This window comes from Benincasa hispida, chromosome 8 (genome assembly GCF_009727055.1).
Source record: "Benincasa hispida cultivar B227 chromosome 8, ASM972705v1, whole genome shotgun sequence".
Classification (NCBI taxonomy): domain Eukaryota; kingdom Viridiplantae; phylum Streptophyta; class Magnoliopsida; order Cucurbitales; family Cucurbitaceae; genus Benincasa; species Benincasa hispida.
Genome location: NC_052356.1, coordinates 28,052,933 through 28,071,653, shown reverse-complemented (window position 1 = coordinate 28,071,653; position 18,721 = coordinate 28,052,933). Strand labels below are relative to the sequence as shown.

General features: G+C 36.5%; 1 protein-coding gene across 3 annotated transcripts; it reads right to left on the bottom strand.

Moving 5' to 3' along the window:
- Positions 1-11,254: 11,254 nt before the first annotated feature.
- Positions 11,255-14,095, bottom strand: LOC120083760 (pentatricopeptide repeat-containing protein At4g19890). Of its 3 annotated transcripts, none has more exons than XM_039039618.1 (3): positions 11,841-14,095; positions 11,659-11,719; positions 11,255-11,570 (listed from the first exon to the last, which is right to left on the bottom strand). In XM_039039618.1, exons 1-3 carry the CDS (start codon positions 13,945-13,947, stop codon positions 11,528-11,530), a joined length of 2,211 nt encoding a protein of 736 aa, XP_038895546.1. In that variant the 5' UTR covers positions 13,948-14,095; the 3' UTR covers positions 11,255-11,527. The 3 variants fall into 3 exon arrangements, with proteins under 3 accessions (XP_038895546.1, XP_038895547.1, XP_038895548.1); XM_039039619.1 differs by having other exon boundaries at positions 11,659-11,723; positions 11,841-14,094; XM_039039620.1 differs by having other exon boundaries at positions 11,659-14,093.
- Positions 14,096-18,721: the final 4,626 nt, after the last annotated feature.

The following is an 18,721-nucleotide window of genomic DNA, read 5'->3' as shown; positions in this document are numbered from 1 at the left end:
ATTCTATATTTAAAAAGTTTTAAGTATGAGTTTGCTTGGCAGTTTTCAATTTAAAGCATGACAATTAAGTTTTATTAGTCACTCACTGGGCTAATAGCTCATTCTTTCAAATGTTTTCTTTTCCCCAGGTAGTGGTCATCTCCCCAGAGGTTAGTTGCCCTGCTACTCTGCCACTCAAGGATTCAAGACTAGCTTAAAGACTAAAGTGACAATCTAAGTGTCTAGTTTGTCTATGTCTGTATATATGTGTTGTTCATGCTAGGGACTTGAAGAATGTCGGCACCTACTAAACTCTACAATTGTTACTATGATACTTTTATGTTTGTATTGGATCCTGGTGTTCTGAGGTTGTTTTTAAGTTTTCTTAGTTTATTAAATGTTATATATGGGATTTAGGGTTTCTTAAGCAAGTTAAGGAGGCTAGTCTGGTAATAGGTACCACAAAAGGGTTAGTAACTACTGCTGTCACATTCTCTTTTGGATTAAGAGGATAATCTGGGATGGGATGTGACACTAACTCATGTCAATTACGACAAACTCCGAAGGTTCCATTCCAAATTTTTTTTGGAATTATTGTTTAACATTACCAAGATCAAAGTGAAAATTTAAACTTTATCTTGATTCCCTTGCAATTTAGAATGCACTTAGTCTACCTATTTAGGGTTTTAAAGGCTTATAATTGGTTTATGCTCTTGGGCTTGTTTTATCCTGAATAAAACCTTAGGAATTGATTAGATGGTTAACTAAGGGAATAGTAAGTAATGTTACTGTTGTTCCACATGACTAGATCTTCATGTTAATAATCACAATACACTAAGTTATAATGGTTGATAACAATTCAAGAGTCACGGGAGATAGAATATAGATGCTTGAAAAATCCTTCTGTCGTTTACCAAAAGTTTGCATGATCATGTAGACGATGCACCAATAACTAAACGATAGAAGGAAGCGTTAAACAATCGTGTAGACGACAGTTGACTGAAGCTAGACGATCGTATAGACGACAGCTGAGGAGCTAAACGATCGTATAGACGATTGAGCACAGAGTTAAACGATCGTGTACATGATGCGATAAGAACTACACGATCGTGTAGACGATACTTTAGCAAAATCTAAACGATTGTAGAGGAAGAAGAAAAGACACGGGAGTTTAAGTGGTTCGGCCAAAGGCCTACGTCCACTGTGCAAATTGAGAAGTTCTCTTTTATTACTCTTTAAATTATTACAGAACGAAAATACCTTGCTCTCTCGATTACAGTTCACTCTTCTTTTAATCTCTCGTTTGATTTTGTTTATATATGTGCAGGTGATTTGGTCAACGATGATGAGCTCTGGTGGTTACAATATTTAACAGAAAGAAGTCGACAACCGATCAACTGCCAGCTGCATTGTTCTTTCTTGATTTTGAGTCTTTCTGTAACAATCTCTGCCTTTGTAAGCATCCAGAGTTCCTTTCCTCTTTGCTTCACTGAGTTGACTTGAGCTAACCTTTTTCAGGTAAAATCCCAGAAGGTCCAAGCCTCTACCAAGCTTGTTTAATGGAACAGTTTTAGTTAGCATATCAACTGCATTATCCGAGGTATGAATCTTCACTACCTCGACTTTCCCTTTCTCAATTTCTTGTCTGATGAAATGATATTTGATATCAATATGCTTGGTTCTGCTATGAAACTACTGATTCTTAGATAGGTATATTTGCTTTGATTATCATAATAGATTCTGACTTTATTTTGTTTTATGTCGAAATTGTTTAGAACCTTTCAGCCACAAACCTTCCTTCAGAGCCTCAGACAAAGCGATGAACTCAGCCTCTATTGTGGAAAGAGCCACAACAGGCTACAATGTAGCATTCCAACTGATCAAATTGTTCCCTCATAGGAAAACATAACCTAATAGGGAACGTCTTTTGTCCAAGTCTCCTGTATAGTCTGCATCTACATAGCCATAAACCTCATAATTGGATGGCTCATTCTGTCTATATAAGACTTTTTCCTCCTTGGATGAGCATAGATACCTTAGTATCTACTTGACTTCTTCCCAATGTCTTCTACCAAGATTTTCCATGTATCTACTAACCATACTTGTTGCATAGGACAAGTCTGGTTATGTAGAAGTCATAAGATACATAAGAGATCCCACTGCTTGGGAATAGGGACAGCCTTCATATGGTTCAAATGCTCTTCATCAGTGTTCTTTGGACTATTAGCAGCTGAAAGCTTGAAGTGAAGGGCAAGAGAAGTACCTATTGGCTTTGCTTTCTCCATCCTGAACCTCTGTAAAATCTTTGAGCAATATTTAGATTGGCTAACAAACAATCTGCCCTATTTTCTCTCTCTTTCTATTTCAATGCTCAGGATCCTCCTTAACTCCCCTAGGTCTTTCATGTCAAATTCTCTCTTAAGAAGCATTTTCACTTGCTTTAGTTCCCCTTTGGATCTCGGCTAGCAGCATGTCATCTGCATAGAAAAGTAGATAGGCCGGTTCTTTGAAACTACTAGTATTTGTGTAAACACACCAATCAAATGAGCTCCTTTTGAACCCCATCTTGGAGATCACCTCATCAAAACTTTCATACCAGCATCTTGGTGACTGTTTTAGACCATAGATGGACTTGTTCAACAAACACACAAGGTCTTCTTCTCCACTTTTAAGATAGCCTTGAGGTTGTCTCATGTATATTGTCTCATTCAACAGCCCATGTAAGAAGGTTGTCTTTACATCCAGTTGGTCTAATTCCAAATATTTCTGTACAACAAGGGAAAGAAGCAGTCAGATGGAGGTATGTTTCACAACTAGAGAGAACACCTCATTATAGTCAATGTCTTCCTTTTGAGTGAACCCCTTAGCAACAAGCCTAGCCTTGAACCTAAACTTTTGCACACCTGGAATCCCTTCTTTAAATTTGTAGATCTATTTGCATGAGATAGATTTGTACCCTTTAGGCAAAGGTACTAATCTCCACGTGTCATTTTGATTGAGGGACTTCATCTCATCATTCATAGCCTCAATCCATTGCTTAGCATCTAGGCTATTCGTTGCTTCTTCAAAGCTGGAAGATTCATTGTTACTCAAAGAAATGGCAGTATTCAATGCTACACTTGCAAAGTCAGACCCTTGGTACCTTGCTGGTGGTACTATAGTTCTTCTCAGTCTGTTTCTTGCCAAAGAGTAGTTGTGCAAGTCTCCATGTATCTCAACTTGGTCACTTGATACATGATCACTTGATTCAGCTGCCTCATCACCTTCTAACTCTTGATTTTGTGAGGAAGTAGAAGCTCCATTATCATTTTGAGGCTCCACCTCAAATCTAGTGCTACTAGTCTTAGTTACTGTTGAAGATGGTTGTTCTGACATTATGAACATTTCATTTTCTCTCAAGATAACATCTCTACTATTCACACATCTATTTTCCACTGGATGCCACAACCTAAAGCCTTTTACTCCCGATGTAAAGCCTAAGAACATGCACTTTACAGCCCTTGGTTTCAATTTCCCTTGGCTTTGGTGCACATAGCCAACAAAACCAAACACTTTTAGGTGTTCCAGCTTAGGTGGAGTCTTCAGCTCTATAAATTGATGAGGGCATCTATTAAGTGTGTATATGGTGTAGGAGACAGCTTTAGCCCAATATTTTTCAGGTAACAAAGCATTGAACAGCTGACATCTTACTATTTCCAACACTGTTCTATTTAATCTTTCAGCTACTTCATTTTGTTGAGGTGTGTACCTCATACTTCTATTCCTTACTATGCCTTGCTCCCTGCAATACAAATTAAACTCCTCTCCACAAAACTCTAAATCGTTATCAGTTCTCAAATGTTTAATTTGTTTAGAGGTATGCTTCTCAATTAAGGTCTTCCATTCTTTAAATCTACTAAATACTTCATCTTTGGATTTTAAGAAATAAATCCAACTCTTTCTTAAATAGTCATCTAAAAATGAAAGAAAGTACCTTGCTCCACTAAGAGATGGAGAGTGAGCTGGCCCTCACAAATCTAAGTGCACATATTCAAGGATTTCCTTTGAAGTGTGTTGTCCTTTGGGGAATTGTTGTTTAGTTGCCTTGCCCAATATACAATGTTCACAAAATTAAGGCTATCTCCAACACATCTTGGTAGTATACCCTGTTTAGATAGCACTTGTAGCCCCCTCACACTGATATGAGAGAGTCTTTTGTGCCACAACTCATCTTCAGTAGGTTCCTCATCCGTTGCTAACAAAGCCAAGTGTGCCATTTGCGCATCCTTGATGACATATAGACCATTTACCTTGGTTGCCACCAAGCCCACTTTGGAATCCTTAATAATTTCAAAGGTGCCTCCCACACCCCTATATTCACATCCTATGGCATCAAACATCCCCAATGAAAGGAGATTCCTCTTCAAAGTTGGAACATGCCTCACGTTCCTTATCAATTTGACTAAACCATCCTGCATCTTCAAGGACACAGACCCTACTCCTATAGCTCTGCATATATTATTGTTTTTCATATAGATCAGCCCACCATCCCACTTCTTATAAGTGCAAAACCATCCCTTGGATGGTGCCATGTAGACTGAGCAACCATAATCTAACACCCAATCTTGAGTCTCCACAGTATTCTGGTCTCCACCTTCTTCAATAGCAACTAAAGCATCTAAATAGACTAGAGAATTCTCACCTACAGCAGCCTCGAACTCTTATTCTGTTGGTTCCATTTTCTCTTCAAGGCATAACAGTCCTTTTTCATGTGCCTCGTCTTGTGACAAAAATGGCACTTTATTTTGGACTTGACGCCATTGTTTTGTTTTCCCTTCCCATTGTTCTTGTTCTTCCTTTTAGAGAACAAGCCTTCACCTCCTGGTTGATCCTTCTTGGTCATTTGCAATTCAAGCTCTCTGACTCTTACAGCTGATATAATAACATCTGTGGTAATTCTTTTTCTACCGTACTTCAATGCAGTCTTCACATCTTTGAAAGTCTCTGGTAGTGAATTCAACAATATGAATGCTTCATTCTTTTCTCCAATCGATCTGAACTCAGAAGATAACCTCTTGAACTCATTAAGATTGTCTATGAGGAACTTTGTCGGATCCATCGTATAAGTGAAGAATCTTTCCCTCAAGAAAGTTTTGTTGGGCAGATCTTTGTTGAAATAAATATCATTCAACTTATTCCACAGGGCATAGGCAGTAGATCGATCCACAATTTGCCTCAGAACACTGTCTGTGGCATTAAGAACGATGGTTCTATATACATTTGATTCAATAGTCTCTTTGTCTGCCTCAGAAAGTGTTTCAGGGTACTTCACAGGGTCTGTAATAGCCAAGAGAGCCTCTATTGCCCCAAGACTGCTTTAATCTTTACTTTCTACAGTTTAAAGTTTGTCTTGTCGTCAAATTTCTCAATCTTATATCTGGTAGTTGCCATTCTTGGTCTTCAAGATTGATTACTCTGAATCAAGAATTCAAATCTTGGAGCTTTCTTGAACTGTTCACTGAGCTCTGATACCACTTGCTATCCTAGTTGACTAGATCTTCACGTTAATAATCACAATATACTCAGTAATAACGGTTGATAACAATTCAAGAGTCAGGGAACATAGAATGTTAATGCTTGAAAAATCCTTCTGTCGTTTACCAAAAGTCTGCACGATCATGTAAACGATGCACCAATAACTAAACGATAGGCCAATTAAGTAAATGATGGAGGAAGCGTTAAATGATCGTATAGATGACAGTTGATTGAAGCTAGACGATCGTATAGACGACAGTTGAAGAGTTAAACAATCGTATAGATGATTGAGCACGGAGCTAAACGATCGTGCACACGATGCGATAAGGACTACACAATCGTGTAGACGATACTTTAGCAAAATCTAAACAATCGTAGAGGAAAAAGAAAAGATATAGGAGTTTAAGTGGTTCGGCCAAAGGCCTACGTCTACTGTGCAAATTGAGAGTTTCTCTTTTATTACTCTTCAAAGTATTACAGAACAAAAATGCCTTGCTCTCTCAATTGCAATTCACTCTTCCATTAATCTCTCGTTTGATTTTGTTTATATATGTGCAAGCGATTCGGTCAACGATGATGAGCTCCGGTGGTTACAACATTTAACAGAAAGAAGGCGACAACCGTTCAACTGCCAGCTACACTATTCTTTCTTGATTTTGAGTCTTTCTGTAACAGTTATACTTAGGAGATCTAGCTATTTTTCTTTACTGAAAAGAAGAAAAGAAAGAAAGAAAATGGTAAATTGGAAAAAAAAATGTGAATAAACTAAAGACAAAAATGCTACCTCCATTATGATCGGTTAGTGTCAATTGTTAGTAAAATTTCTTGGGTATAACTTTCTATAGCGGATGTATGACAGCTACTATCATTAGGAAAAAGGTAAGTATGGGGGAGTTTCACTTCCCATTAGAGAACACTAGTGACATATCACCTCTTGAACTAAGAAAAAAGACCTAATGATTGAACTTTGGGTGAAGTAGGATGACATACCGGTGTAAGTCGTGAAAATTTAAAGTCTATTTAGTTTAATTTTTCAAATGTTTAATTTTGAAAATAAGTTATTTTGAAATAAACTAAAGTGTTTGACAACCACTCAAAATAGCTCTTAAAACACTTTTGAAATGTATTTTAAACAGTTTTGATCCAGAGAGTTCAAATAAAAATAACTTTTTTAAAAAACATTTTCTTCTATTAATCCAAATAAACCTTAAAATAGGTTTGACTAGCATACACACGTGAGGGATGATAAGTCTAAGTCTAGTTTTGCTCACTAAAGGTTTTTGTTAAACATATTCTTTTATTTGTGATTCTTTTAACATCTAGAATATTGATGTCAGAGTCATCCACTTGCATGTTCTTGATTATCTAGTTGTGTTATATATTGTTTGAGACCACCAAAAGTTTTCACTGTAGAGGTATTTGATAGCGCACAAAATGTGATATTTCTAGACTTAGATTTTAGTTAGTTTTTTTTTTTTTAATGAATTTTGGTACGTTCATGAGTTTATTTATACGCATTTTAAAAATTGAGCATTAGAAGCATTGTTGATGAATCGGAAGATAAAAGAATAAGAAAAAACGAGCAATTTGAAGTTAAGAAAAGACCTAAAAATTGTTGTATTCTGAAATCTCGAAAAGACAAGGCCAAGAGTCACATGTTTTTCAGAGTTTTATTAGGAAATTGTGGACAGAATCGTGAAGTTGCCCTTGGTCTCCTGACGGTGTCAAGGGTTTCTCTATATTTTTCTTTTTTCTTAGCCAATTTTGGGGAGACCAATTAGAGAGAAAAAGGCCCCTATCCAATTTCTACATTGTTTTAGAGGTTTTGAAAGTGTTCGTGGGAGCCAAGGAATTCAAAGTTTGTGATTGTGAACCTTCATGTTGAAAACGATTGTGGCATACGTCTTCAAGAATGTTCCCTTTTCTTTCAATTATTTTGTAGTTCTGCATTAGGACTTTTGTAGATATGGTTTATTTGCCATTGATTTTGAGACTGGTTTACAGGATTTCTTGTATTTTGTACCCACTTTTATGATTTATGAATGACTTTATATTGCAATCAAGTATTCTTGAACTTTAACTTGAAAAAGTAAAACACGAATTAGACCATAGGTTGCACGAATAGTAGAATAACTTGCACGAGAGTGAAGTTGTTCTGCTAGAGACTTAACAAGAATTTCATGTCTGTTAATTTGTGGAAAATAGATCGAGAAGCTAATTATAGATTTTAATAGAAGTTTAATTGAGCTCAAGAGAGGATATTACGTACTTTTGTAATTCTTTGGCCTAGATTTGTTTGCATGTTCATAAAATCATTTTTTACTCATGAAGTTGTGCAAGCATGTGAACTGCTTTCTCAAGCTTCTCTTGAATTGTGATCTCTATTAGTCAAAGTAGGAATCATCTAATTTTCGTTTGGCCCCATAATTTAGGTTAGTCAAATTTTCCACGATTTTTCATCCATTACATACGAGACTCAACTAGCCTTTATAAAGGAAAAACAAATAATAAATGTTAACAAATAGAAACAGAAGACACAAGGTTTACGTGGAAAACCCTAGAACAGGAGAAAAAACCATGATAAATGGTCTCTTTTTTATTATTTTTTAACATAATATGAAAGATACAAGAGGGTTCTTATTTATAGGCTCCAACAAGCCTTAATACAAAAAAGGAAAGAAAATTAGGGTAAGGTAAATTACTATCATACCCTCGGGACTATAAACAATCACCTAAGTACCTTGGTTTCAACACTCCCCCTCAAATTGGGACGTAGATGTCAATCAGACTCAACTTGCTAACACATGAGTCAAGATTTTTCTTGAGTAACCCTTTAGTGAGAACTTCAGCAACTTGTTGATTTGATGGAATATACGGAATACAAATACTATCATTGTTCAGTTTCTCTTTTATAAAAAATTTGTCAATCTCCACATGTTTTGTATGATGATGTTGTACTAGATTATTGACTATGCTTATAGCTAATTTATTATCACAATAGTGTTTCATCGGTAAGACATCATCTTGATGAAGATCAGACCGTACTTTCTTCAACCAAATTTCTTCACAGATTCCCAAACTCATAGCTCTGTATTCAGCCTTAGAGCTACTTCTAACAACACTACTTTGCTTCTTACTTCTCCAAGTGACCAAGTTACCCCACACAAAGGTACAGTGTCCTGAGGTAGACTTTCTATCAAAAACTGATTCTGCTCAATCAGAGTTGGTATAGGCGTCAATGTATTTCCTATTGATTTTTCTAAACATTAGACCTTTACCAGGAGTGTTTTTCAATTATCTCAGAATTCAATTCACAGTTTCCATATGTTCTTCATAAGTTGCCTGCATAAACGGACAGACTACGCTGACAGCATGGGAAATGTCTGGTCTGGTATGTGATAAGTAAATTAGCTTTCCCACTAGATGTTGATACCTCTCTTTATCAATAGAAACTTTGTTAACAGAATCTCCCAATTTAGCATTGAATTCTATAGGAGTGTCAGTAGGTCTACATCTAGTCATGCATGTTTCCTTTAAAAGGTCAAGAGTGTATTTTCGTTGTGAGACAGAGATCCCTTCCCTTGATCTGGCCACTCTCATTCCAAGGAAATACTTTAGATTTCCGAGGTTTTTAATTTCAAACTCGCCTGTCATTTTCTTTTTAAGTCTGGTGATCTCAATACTATCATCTCCTGACAAGACAATATCATCATCCACATATAGGATAAGGACAACAATTTTTTCAAACACTGACCTTTTTGTGAATAATGTATGATCTGAGTGAACCCTTGGAACTTAACAAAGGTAGCAAACCTGTCAAATCAAGCTCTTGGGGACTGATTCAAACCATACAAAGATTTCCTGATTTTGCACACCTAATGATCAAATTAAGCTTCAAAACCTGGAGAAGAACTCATATACACCTCCTCTTCTAATTCACCATTAAGAAAAGCATTTTTCACATCAAGTTGGTGGAGAGACCAATCTTTATTTACTGCAATAGAGAGAAAAACCTAAATCGTGTTTAACTTCGCTACTGGAGAGAAAGCTTATGAATAGTCTACCCCATAGGTCTGAGTAAACTCTTTCGCTACAAGTCTAGCCTTGTACCTGTCTCCACTTGCACCCAACTGTTTTTTGCCCTTTTGGGAGAGCAATAAGGTCTCAGTATTATTTTTTCAAGAGCTCTCATTTCTTCCATAACGTCGACCTTCCACTGAAGAATTTTCATAGCCAGCTGTATGTTTTTTGGTATTGTTGTTGTGTCGAGACTGGCAGTGAAAGCCTTGAACTCATAAGACAGATTACTATAAGATAGAAAGCTATACATGGGCTACTTAGTGCAAGACTTGGTGTCCTTTTCCAAGGCAATAGGCATGTCAAGAGAAACATCATAATCTCGAGTTTGTCTGACTTCTCATCTGCTTTCCCACCTATAGTAGGATTTTGGTCACATCTTTCAGCCTGAGATAGAGTATCACTCTCTTGTGTTCCTGTTGTAGTTTCATCATTGTCAGCTACCCTGGTATTTTCTAGAACTAACACATCAATCCTATCATTCTCAATTACATCAACAATATCATCATCAACACACAAATTGTTATTGTCAGGGACACATTCAGTAGTACCTTGAGCTTGTGTTGGTTCAAATTCATGGATCAGAGCTAGCGGAACAGTAGGAGTTGGACCGTAGCTCGTAGCTGACATATCATACGCGGTTGGTGATTTGCCTCTGTGGTAGGCGAAAAACTCGACAGCACCGAGTTTAGATTATGGTGGTTGGATGAAGCGGCTACCAACGGCAGCATTGAGGAAGAACGACTGCACGAGGGTCCAATCAGATGCTATGACAGACATATGTGCAAGGATTGAAGATACCGGTCAACGACGGCTTAGATAATAGTGGCAGCAGTAGCGGTGGCGTTCTCCACAATGGCGATTGCAGTCGGCGGTTCCATTGACGATGGTGGCGAAAGCAAGGGTAGTGAAGGCCTAATGTTATCTTACACCAGATAGTTTTTGCCGACGACGGCTAGGGTTTTGTCACCATGATACCATGTTGAAAGATAGAAATTGAAGACACAAGTTTTACATGGAAAACCATAGAATAGGGAGGAAAAAACCACGATAGAGAGTCTCATTTTTATTATTTTTTTAATATAATATGAAAGATACACAAGGGTTCTTATTTATAGGCTCCAACAAACTTTAATACAAAAAAGGAAAGAAAATTAGAATAAGATAAATTACTATCATACCCCCAAGACTATAAACAATCACCTAAGTCTCTTAATTTCAATCGATGTCATTCTTTTTAGTGGCTAAAATTGGAAAAACAAAAACAAAACAAAAAACATCTAGCTAAATTTTGAGAAAGCTTTTGACAAAATCGACTAAGCTTTCTCAAAATCGGTAATGGAACAAAAAAGACTTTGTTCATGTTATGTAATAATTGTGAAATAGTTAAAATTATTTTGTTGAGTTCAAAATCACTCTAAGACACATTTGATCACTCAAAATTAATTTAATACTTTTTAATGCAATTTTTATAGCATCAAAATTGGTTTTAAACAATCAAAAATATGTTTAATAGTGATTTTTAAAACGAAAAAAGTGATTTTAACCATTTTAGAATCACTCCCACACATGCTTTTAAAGAAAATGATTAATAGAAAACCGAGAGGGAATGTTTATGGTTTGAGAGGGTTGAGACTGGGAGATCAAACCCTTCCCTTTCCTCTTTACTTTAATAGAAGGAAAGTAGAAAATGACCGAAAATGATCAGATTGACATCACTCACATTCAATACGCATATGACACATTGTTTATCTAGAAACTTTTAAAGAATGAACTTTAAACTTGTATTGAAAAGATGAGGGAACTATTGCTAAAAAGAAAAAAGAAAATGTATGACATCCAAATTTCTTGGATAACAATAAACAAAGGGAAAGAGCTTCAGAATCAATCCAATGCTTGAGATGGTGAAAGGCTGTACCATTTTGGAAATACTTCTCATCACGATCTTCATTTTTGTTTAAAACCGTTCATATTGTGGCTGTAACAGCAGAGAATTCTTCCTGTAATTTCAGTATTAACCTTTAGAAAACAATAAATAGATAAAATAATAACAATAACAAAAGAGATTATGATCAAAGTTTGAATTACCTGCAGCAAACTTGAAGTGCAGGCCAAGGTTTATCATCTTGAAGACATCCCTGCAATGCAGCTAGCTTGCAATCAAATCAAGAGAATTAAATCAATCTCTGACCATTATGCTCCATCGATCTTCTCTTCAACACAACAAATTCATCTATCATTCCAGTATTTAGAGGAAGGTTAGCCGATACCTCTCGAAATCCTCTCGGATAAGTCGGAAACAAGAGCATACTTATTGCTCTCACAACAGGCAGTGATGAATGCAGCCAAAGTCACGTGATCGACACTGACCTGCTTATCCAGTAACTTATGAAAGAACAGAGCTGCCATGGCGACTTTCTTCTCGCAACAAAGCTTCCTTATTAACGTATGAACCGTGGGTATCCAAAGCTTTTTGTCGAGCTGTTCCAAGATAACCATGGCTGAAGCGAAGTCTTCTGCTTTGCAATACTCGTAAATCAATGTCACCCGAGTAACTTCACAAGGAGACAGCCCTTTGTCTATCATGTTATCGTATAATTGGCGAGCCTCATCCAGCCTCGACTCTTTACAAAGCCCACTGATTAAAGAACCATAACTAATGCTATCTGGTGCACAACCATGGTCACTCATCTTCTGGAAAAATTTGACTGCTAAGCTAATTTTTCTCTCCCTACAATAGCCACATATCATGGATGTGTAAGTTTCCTTTGTTGGAGCCAAGCCAAGCTTAACAACTTCCGCAAACAACTTTTCGCTATCCTTCATCATTTTTTCCCTGCAGAAGGCAGCAATCAAAGTCGTATATAAATGGATATCAGGCTGGAAACCAACTTTAAACATCTTATTTAGAAACATAAGGGCTTGGTTCATATCGGCTCGCTTACACTGCTCAGATATCAGAATGGTGTATGTGACACTGTCGGCTTCAATTTGATTCCGAAACCCTTTATTTAGCAGTTTGAAAGCCTCTTCAGCTCTCCCTCTTTTGCAGAGACTATCAACAATTGCATTGTATGTACATATATTAGGGAAGAAACCTTCATTACACATCAAATCCATCAATTCATAGGCTTTACTGAAATTGCCAGCCTTACAGTGCCCATCAATAAGAGTTGTATAAGTGTTGGTGTTTGGAACCATTCCCTGTTCTTTCATTCTTTCAAACAACATTTCAGCTCTATTCAACTTCTCCTCTTTGCAGTACCCACTTATCATGGCTGTGTAAGTGTGCACATTTGGCTTGTAGTTATCACTTCTAACAAGTTTAAGAAACAGTCTAAAGGCTCTTTCTGTCCACCCTTTCTTGCAAAGCCCATGAATTAATGATGTGTGGGTATACACATTGGGTTTCCAGCCATTTCTAACCATCTCTTCCAATAACTCAAATGCTTGCTTAACACTACCCCTCTTGCACAACCCATTAATCATAGATGAATAGTTTATCAAATTTGGCGATAAACCCATCTTTGAAACCTTATGAAAAAACCAAAGTGCCCTGTTTACATAACTCTTTTCACAAAAAGCTTTAATAATCAAAGTCAACGTGGCATTATCAACCACAAAGCCTCTCTCCATCATCTCACATATCCACCTATCTGCTTCCAAAACATCACCAATTCTACAATAACCAGCAATTATAGACTTATAAGTGCAAGAATCAGGAGACACACCTCTTGCAGACATTTCGTCGAACACATTGCCTGCATATTCAAGCAGCCCCATTTCAGCAGCCACCATGATAGTACGATTCATTACCCTGGTGGTCAACACAAGTCCCTGATTTCTCATGTCAAAGATCATATCCACCGCCTCCTTCAACTTCCCAATTTCAGCAAAAGCCCCAACCATACACTCCACAACTTCACGGGCTCGCTCTAGATTACATTTCCCAATCAATGACATCGTACAAACTATGTAAAGCCGCATGAAGTGGCGGAACTTGGGGAACCCAATTGCCCAGTAAAAGAAACTCAGCGCCACCATTGAACCCTCCTCGCTAGCAAGCGAAGCAACGACAGAAATGGCTTGCTCATGAGTCAAGGAGTCGGCATCCATATCAAGGTTCAACTTAGAAGGAGAGAATCTCAGATGGGGTTGACGAAAATAAGTCTGGAGGACCAATGAACAAATCGTTTGCACAGGAGACTGCAACGAAGAAGAAGAAGAAGAATCATTGTGGAGCGAAGAGATGGAACCAAGATGAGTTGAGGAGAAAAATGGCATGGAGGCAGAAACTGAAGATCGCTGTTGAAAGAAACATAATTTCTGGAGAAATCCATGGGGCCTTAGAATTCGGAGAGACGCCAAGAACTGCATCAAAGGTACAAAAGCTGCAGTAGCTTTGCCCCATGCGATGTGAATGTTGTTGTGGCCTTTGAGTTCAATCGATTACACAAATTTTTATCTATCTCGAGTTGTAGATTGGGAAATTTTCATAAAATAACCCAAAAAGCAAAGACGACCTCTTTCTAAAAACTTGTATGTGGCTGATCTTTTTTACATGTAAAATATCATATATATCTTTACTTTTTAAAACCAAACAAGCTCCTATTCCATCTCGTTTACAATCCGCCTATTTGCATTCGAGTACTTCTCTCAGTTTTCTCTCAATGTCTCTCTTCGTCTTTGACGTCATTTGCTGCTCGTCAATCGTATCTACTCATTGTTGCTTTCATTTGAACTCCTTCTCCACCGTTCTAATAATCTGAATGGTATGGTACTATCTTCTATCGTTGTTTGAAATCGTTCAGTACATGGATTTGATTAGGGTTTCAGGTTCGTTTAGTATATGGATATAGATCGCATAGCTTTGTATAATCGATCGTATAACTCTATATAATCGATTGTTGGGATTGGTGTCCTAAATCTCTTTCGTGTTCTCGTAGTTTGTAAACACTGTATAAACAAATTGTTATTAATAAAATAATTGTTATGTTATGAGCATACACTTAATCTAATAAACTAAGATCATAAGTTATTTTATGTAATTTAAACAAGTATGCAGAGACATACAAGTGAATCTTCTTTAAATAATAACCTAAATGGTCTGTAGTAGATGGATAAGGTTGGGTATCTTATCTTGGTGACACTACGGATACGGCTTGATGTGTAGATGTTACTAGTGTTGTAAAGTGCTACAAATAATCTGATCCTGATCATTCATGTAAAAACATGTGAGCGAGGGGTATCCTATATAAAGATTTTGTATAAGACCAGACCACGAAATGATTAGTCTTATTATATAATACCATTAATAATAAAGACTTACATTTTACAAGGATGACCATAAGTGATATGACCTGAATCCTGAATGTGTTGTGAACTTCTGCCTATGAAGGTGGTCTTTTGATTTATATCGGTGAGAGTTGCCAAATTGCCAACTCAATATGCCTACCATTTTGGAGTTTCGTCTGATTGGAGAGCTGGAAACACAGCGACACAAGACAGAATTCACTCTTTCCTTGATGTCGGGATAAGTAGATAAATTGCTCCCTTAAGGGCTGATTTCAGGGTAAGTAGATAAATTAAATTAAAATAATTTTCATTTTTATTGTATTTGATATAATATAATACTAACCACGTTTGTTCTTCATTTCATGGAATTGATTCCTGGTGACAGCTAGCAACTAGTGAGATGATGATGCATGTTGGAACTGTTGGGGTTGATGCCCTAAATTTCGTAGGGTCCTGTAGTTTGTAAACACGTGTATGAACAAACATTTGTGATGTAATAATATGAGATATTTTATTCACTACTGCCTATGAAATATGAGATATTTTAGTTGTATTAACCACAAACCAATAAACTAAAATCTCTGGTTATCGTTGTAACTTAAGCATGTATGTGGACATATACAAGTGGATCATGTCTTAAGTGATAACCTAAATGGTCTGTAGTATATGGATAAATGATGGAAACCTTATCCTGGTGACACTACGGATACGGTCCGCTTTATAGATGTTGCAAGTGTTGTAAAGTGCTACAAATGGTCTGATCTTAATCATTCATGTGGAAACATCCGAGTGGAGGTATCCTATACAAAAAAAAAAATTTGTATAATACCAGACCACGAAATGTTTTATCTCATTATATATCATCGTTCATAACAGAGACTTTCATTTCACTAGGATGACCACAGGTAACATGATCTTAATCCTGAGTGAGTTAGGAACTCCTACCTATGAAGGCGGTCCTTTGATGTACATGAGTGAGTGGCCAGATCGTCGACTCAAACCTACCACTTTGGAGATTCATCCGATTGGGGAGCTGGGAACTTAGCTACATAAGAAAGAATTCACTCTTTCCCCGAAGCAAAGGTAAGTAGATAAATTGCTCCCTTAAGGGCTTATTCCGGGGCTTGAACAATGTGGCGCCACACCTTTTCATGGCTCGAGAAGTGTTCATTCATAGTAGGACTATGATGTATTGTTCATTAAAGGATTCAGTGGTACTTAAGAAGTTAGATGTAACTGCATGGACAAAACGGTAAATTGACCCAACTGTACTTACGAGCAATTTGTAAAGGGTCATCGTACTGTTGATTGGTTATATCCAATGGACATAGAAATATATCTATAATGCGAAGAGTACAGCTGTCGGTCTTTAGTGGAGTGTCCAACAATTAATGGATGATGGATATCGTGATTAAAGAGTTTAGTCAGTTATTCACGTACGATTGGAGGTTCAAACTACAAGTCCATAAGGTCCCCTTGGTAGCTCAATGGATTCATGTTAAGAATAAGTTTTTGGGTTAGTTTGAAGTGTTCAAATTAACATGAGGAAATTTAATTATATATGATATAATTAAATTATTTCAATTACATGTGATATAATTGATTTGATGTTTAGATACATTAATTGGAAGAATTATTATTAAATGCCATAAAGGAGAAAAAAAAAACTATGGTTTATATATTGCATAAGATGTGATATTAAAACTATAGGTTATAAATATATTATTTATTTATAATTAAATAAATTATGGGACAATTGGTTTCAATTTTTTCTCCTCATAACCAACTTAGTGGGAAGTTGTGATCAGTTATGGTAACTGATGGATAAAATAAAAATTGGTTTCATTTTTTCACAATCGCACGATAGTCGATCGCATATTAACAAAATAGTTATACGATGGCTTGAGAGCATAAACGATCGTGTATCCGAGTTTGCTATACGATAGACACTCATTTTCTAAACGATCGAGTATACAGTCTATACGATAAACTCAAGTTTTCTCCCACTTACTCGATCGTCTATACAATCTGCCAATTCCTCCTTCCCTCTACCAAATCCATACAGAGCCCACAACTCCTGGATTCTCACACCGAGAATATCAATGTAGCCTCGTGGTGGTGTCTGCTTACTGTTCGAGGGTCGAGTGTTGCTCGTTGTTTTTCGAGGAGATTGTTGTGTTGTGGAGCGTTCGTGTTGATTGAACGTTAGTGCTGTTAGATCGAGGGAAACAAGAAGAAAAGTTCTTCAAGGGTAAGTTCACTCGATCTTTAGTATTTTCCTTTAGAAGCATGCTGTAATTTCAAGTTTATGCATAAATATTACTATTTGATTGTAGATGTGCATGTTCTATCACAATGGGGTTTGGAACGATCTTGCTTCCGCTCACTGGTTCTCTTGAATAAGTGTTCCTTCAGGAGCTGGACACGTCGTCTCAGTAAAGGCAGTGGAAGGACTCTGACTTACTTTACAAAAATCGTATATTTTATTGGAAAATGTCTATGTTCTTCATGATTTGAAAAGGAACTTAATTTCTGTAAAGTGTTTAATTGAACAATCTTATTCTGTAAACTTTTCTGTAAATAAAGCGTTTATTTGCAAAAATGGTAATGAGATTTGTTCTACTAAGTTGAAAGATAACCTTTATGTGCTAAGGCCGTTAGCAACAAAGGCCTTTCTTAATACTAAACTGTTTAAAATTGTGGTAACTCAAAATAAAAGACAGAAAATTTCTCCTAAAGAAAATGCTTATCTTTGACACCTAAGGTTAGGTCATATAAACTTTAATAGAATTGAGAGATTAATTAAGAATGGACTTCTAAATGAGTTAGAAAAAAATCTCTACATGTATGTGAGTCATGCCTTGAAGGCAAAATGACTAAGAGATCTTTTACTGGAAAAGGTAAAAGAGCTAAAGAACCCTTAGAACTTGTACATTCGGACCTCTGTGGTCATATGAATGTTAAGGCAAGATGAGGGTTTGAATATTTCATCATTTTTACTGATGATTATTCAAGGTATAGGTATGTTTATTTAATGCAACATAAGTCTGAAGCCCTTGAAAACTTCAAGGAGTACAAGGCTGAAGTTGAAAATGTATTAAGTAAAACAATTAAAACATTTTGATATGATTGAATTGGAGAGTATATGGATTTGAAATTTTAGAACTATTTGATAGAACATTGAATTGTACCCCAACTCTCAACACCTGGTATACTTCAGCAGAATGGTGTATCAGAAAGGAGAAATCAAACCCTATTGGACGTGGTTTGGTCTATAATGAGTTACGCTTCCTCCTGACTCGTTTTGGGGTTATGCAGTACAAATTGTAACCTATATTTTGAACTGTGTTCCATCTAAAACTATTACTGGAACACCTTTGGAATTATGGAATGGTTGTAAAGGTAATTTATACCTTTTCAAGATTTGGGGTTGCCTAACACATGTGCTTGAGGCTAAGTCTAAGAAGTTGGAATCTAGTTCAAAATTATGCATATTTGTAGGTTACCCCAAAAGAATGGGAGGTGGTTACTTCTATGATCCTAGAGATAATAAAGTGTTTGTATCGATAAACGCTACATTTTTAGAAAAGAACTACATTACTATGAGATTTAATAAATGGACGTTAAGACTGCTTTTTTGAATGGCAATCTTTAGGAGACCATCTATATGCAGCAACGTGGAGGATTCATAACCCAAGGTCAAGAGCAAAAGGTTTGTAAGCTTAATCGGTCCATTTATGGATTGAAACAGACTTTTCAATCTTGCAATATAAGATTTGATGATGCAATCAATTCTTATGGCTTTGATCAAAATGTTGATGAGCTTTGTGTTTACAAGAAAATGATCAACAGTTTA

What these genes read in the sequence shown, in the direction of transcription:
- LOC120083760 (XM_039039618.1), bottom strand. Translation starts at nt 13,947, where the DNA reads ATGCAGTTCTTGGCGTCTCTCCGAATTCTAAGGCCCCATGGATTTCTC. An exon ending in ATCCGAGAGGATTTCGAGAG is followed by an intron (nt 11,720 to 11,840) that starts GTATCGGCTAAC and finishes ATTGCAAGCTAG; the next exon opens with CTGCATTGCAGGGATGTCTT. An exon ending in GCACTTCAAGTTTGCTGCAG is followed by an intron (nt 11,571 to 11,658) that starts GTAATTCAAACT and finishes CTGAAATTACAG; the next exon opens with GAAGAATTCTCTGCTGTTAC.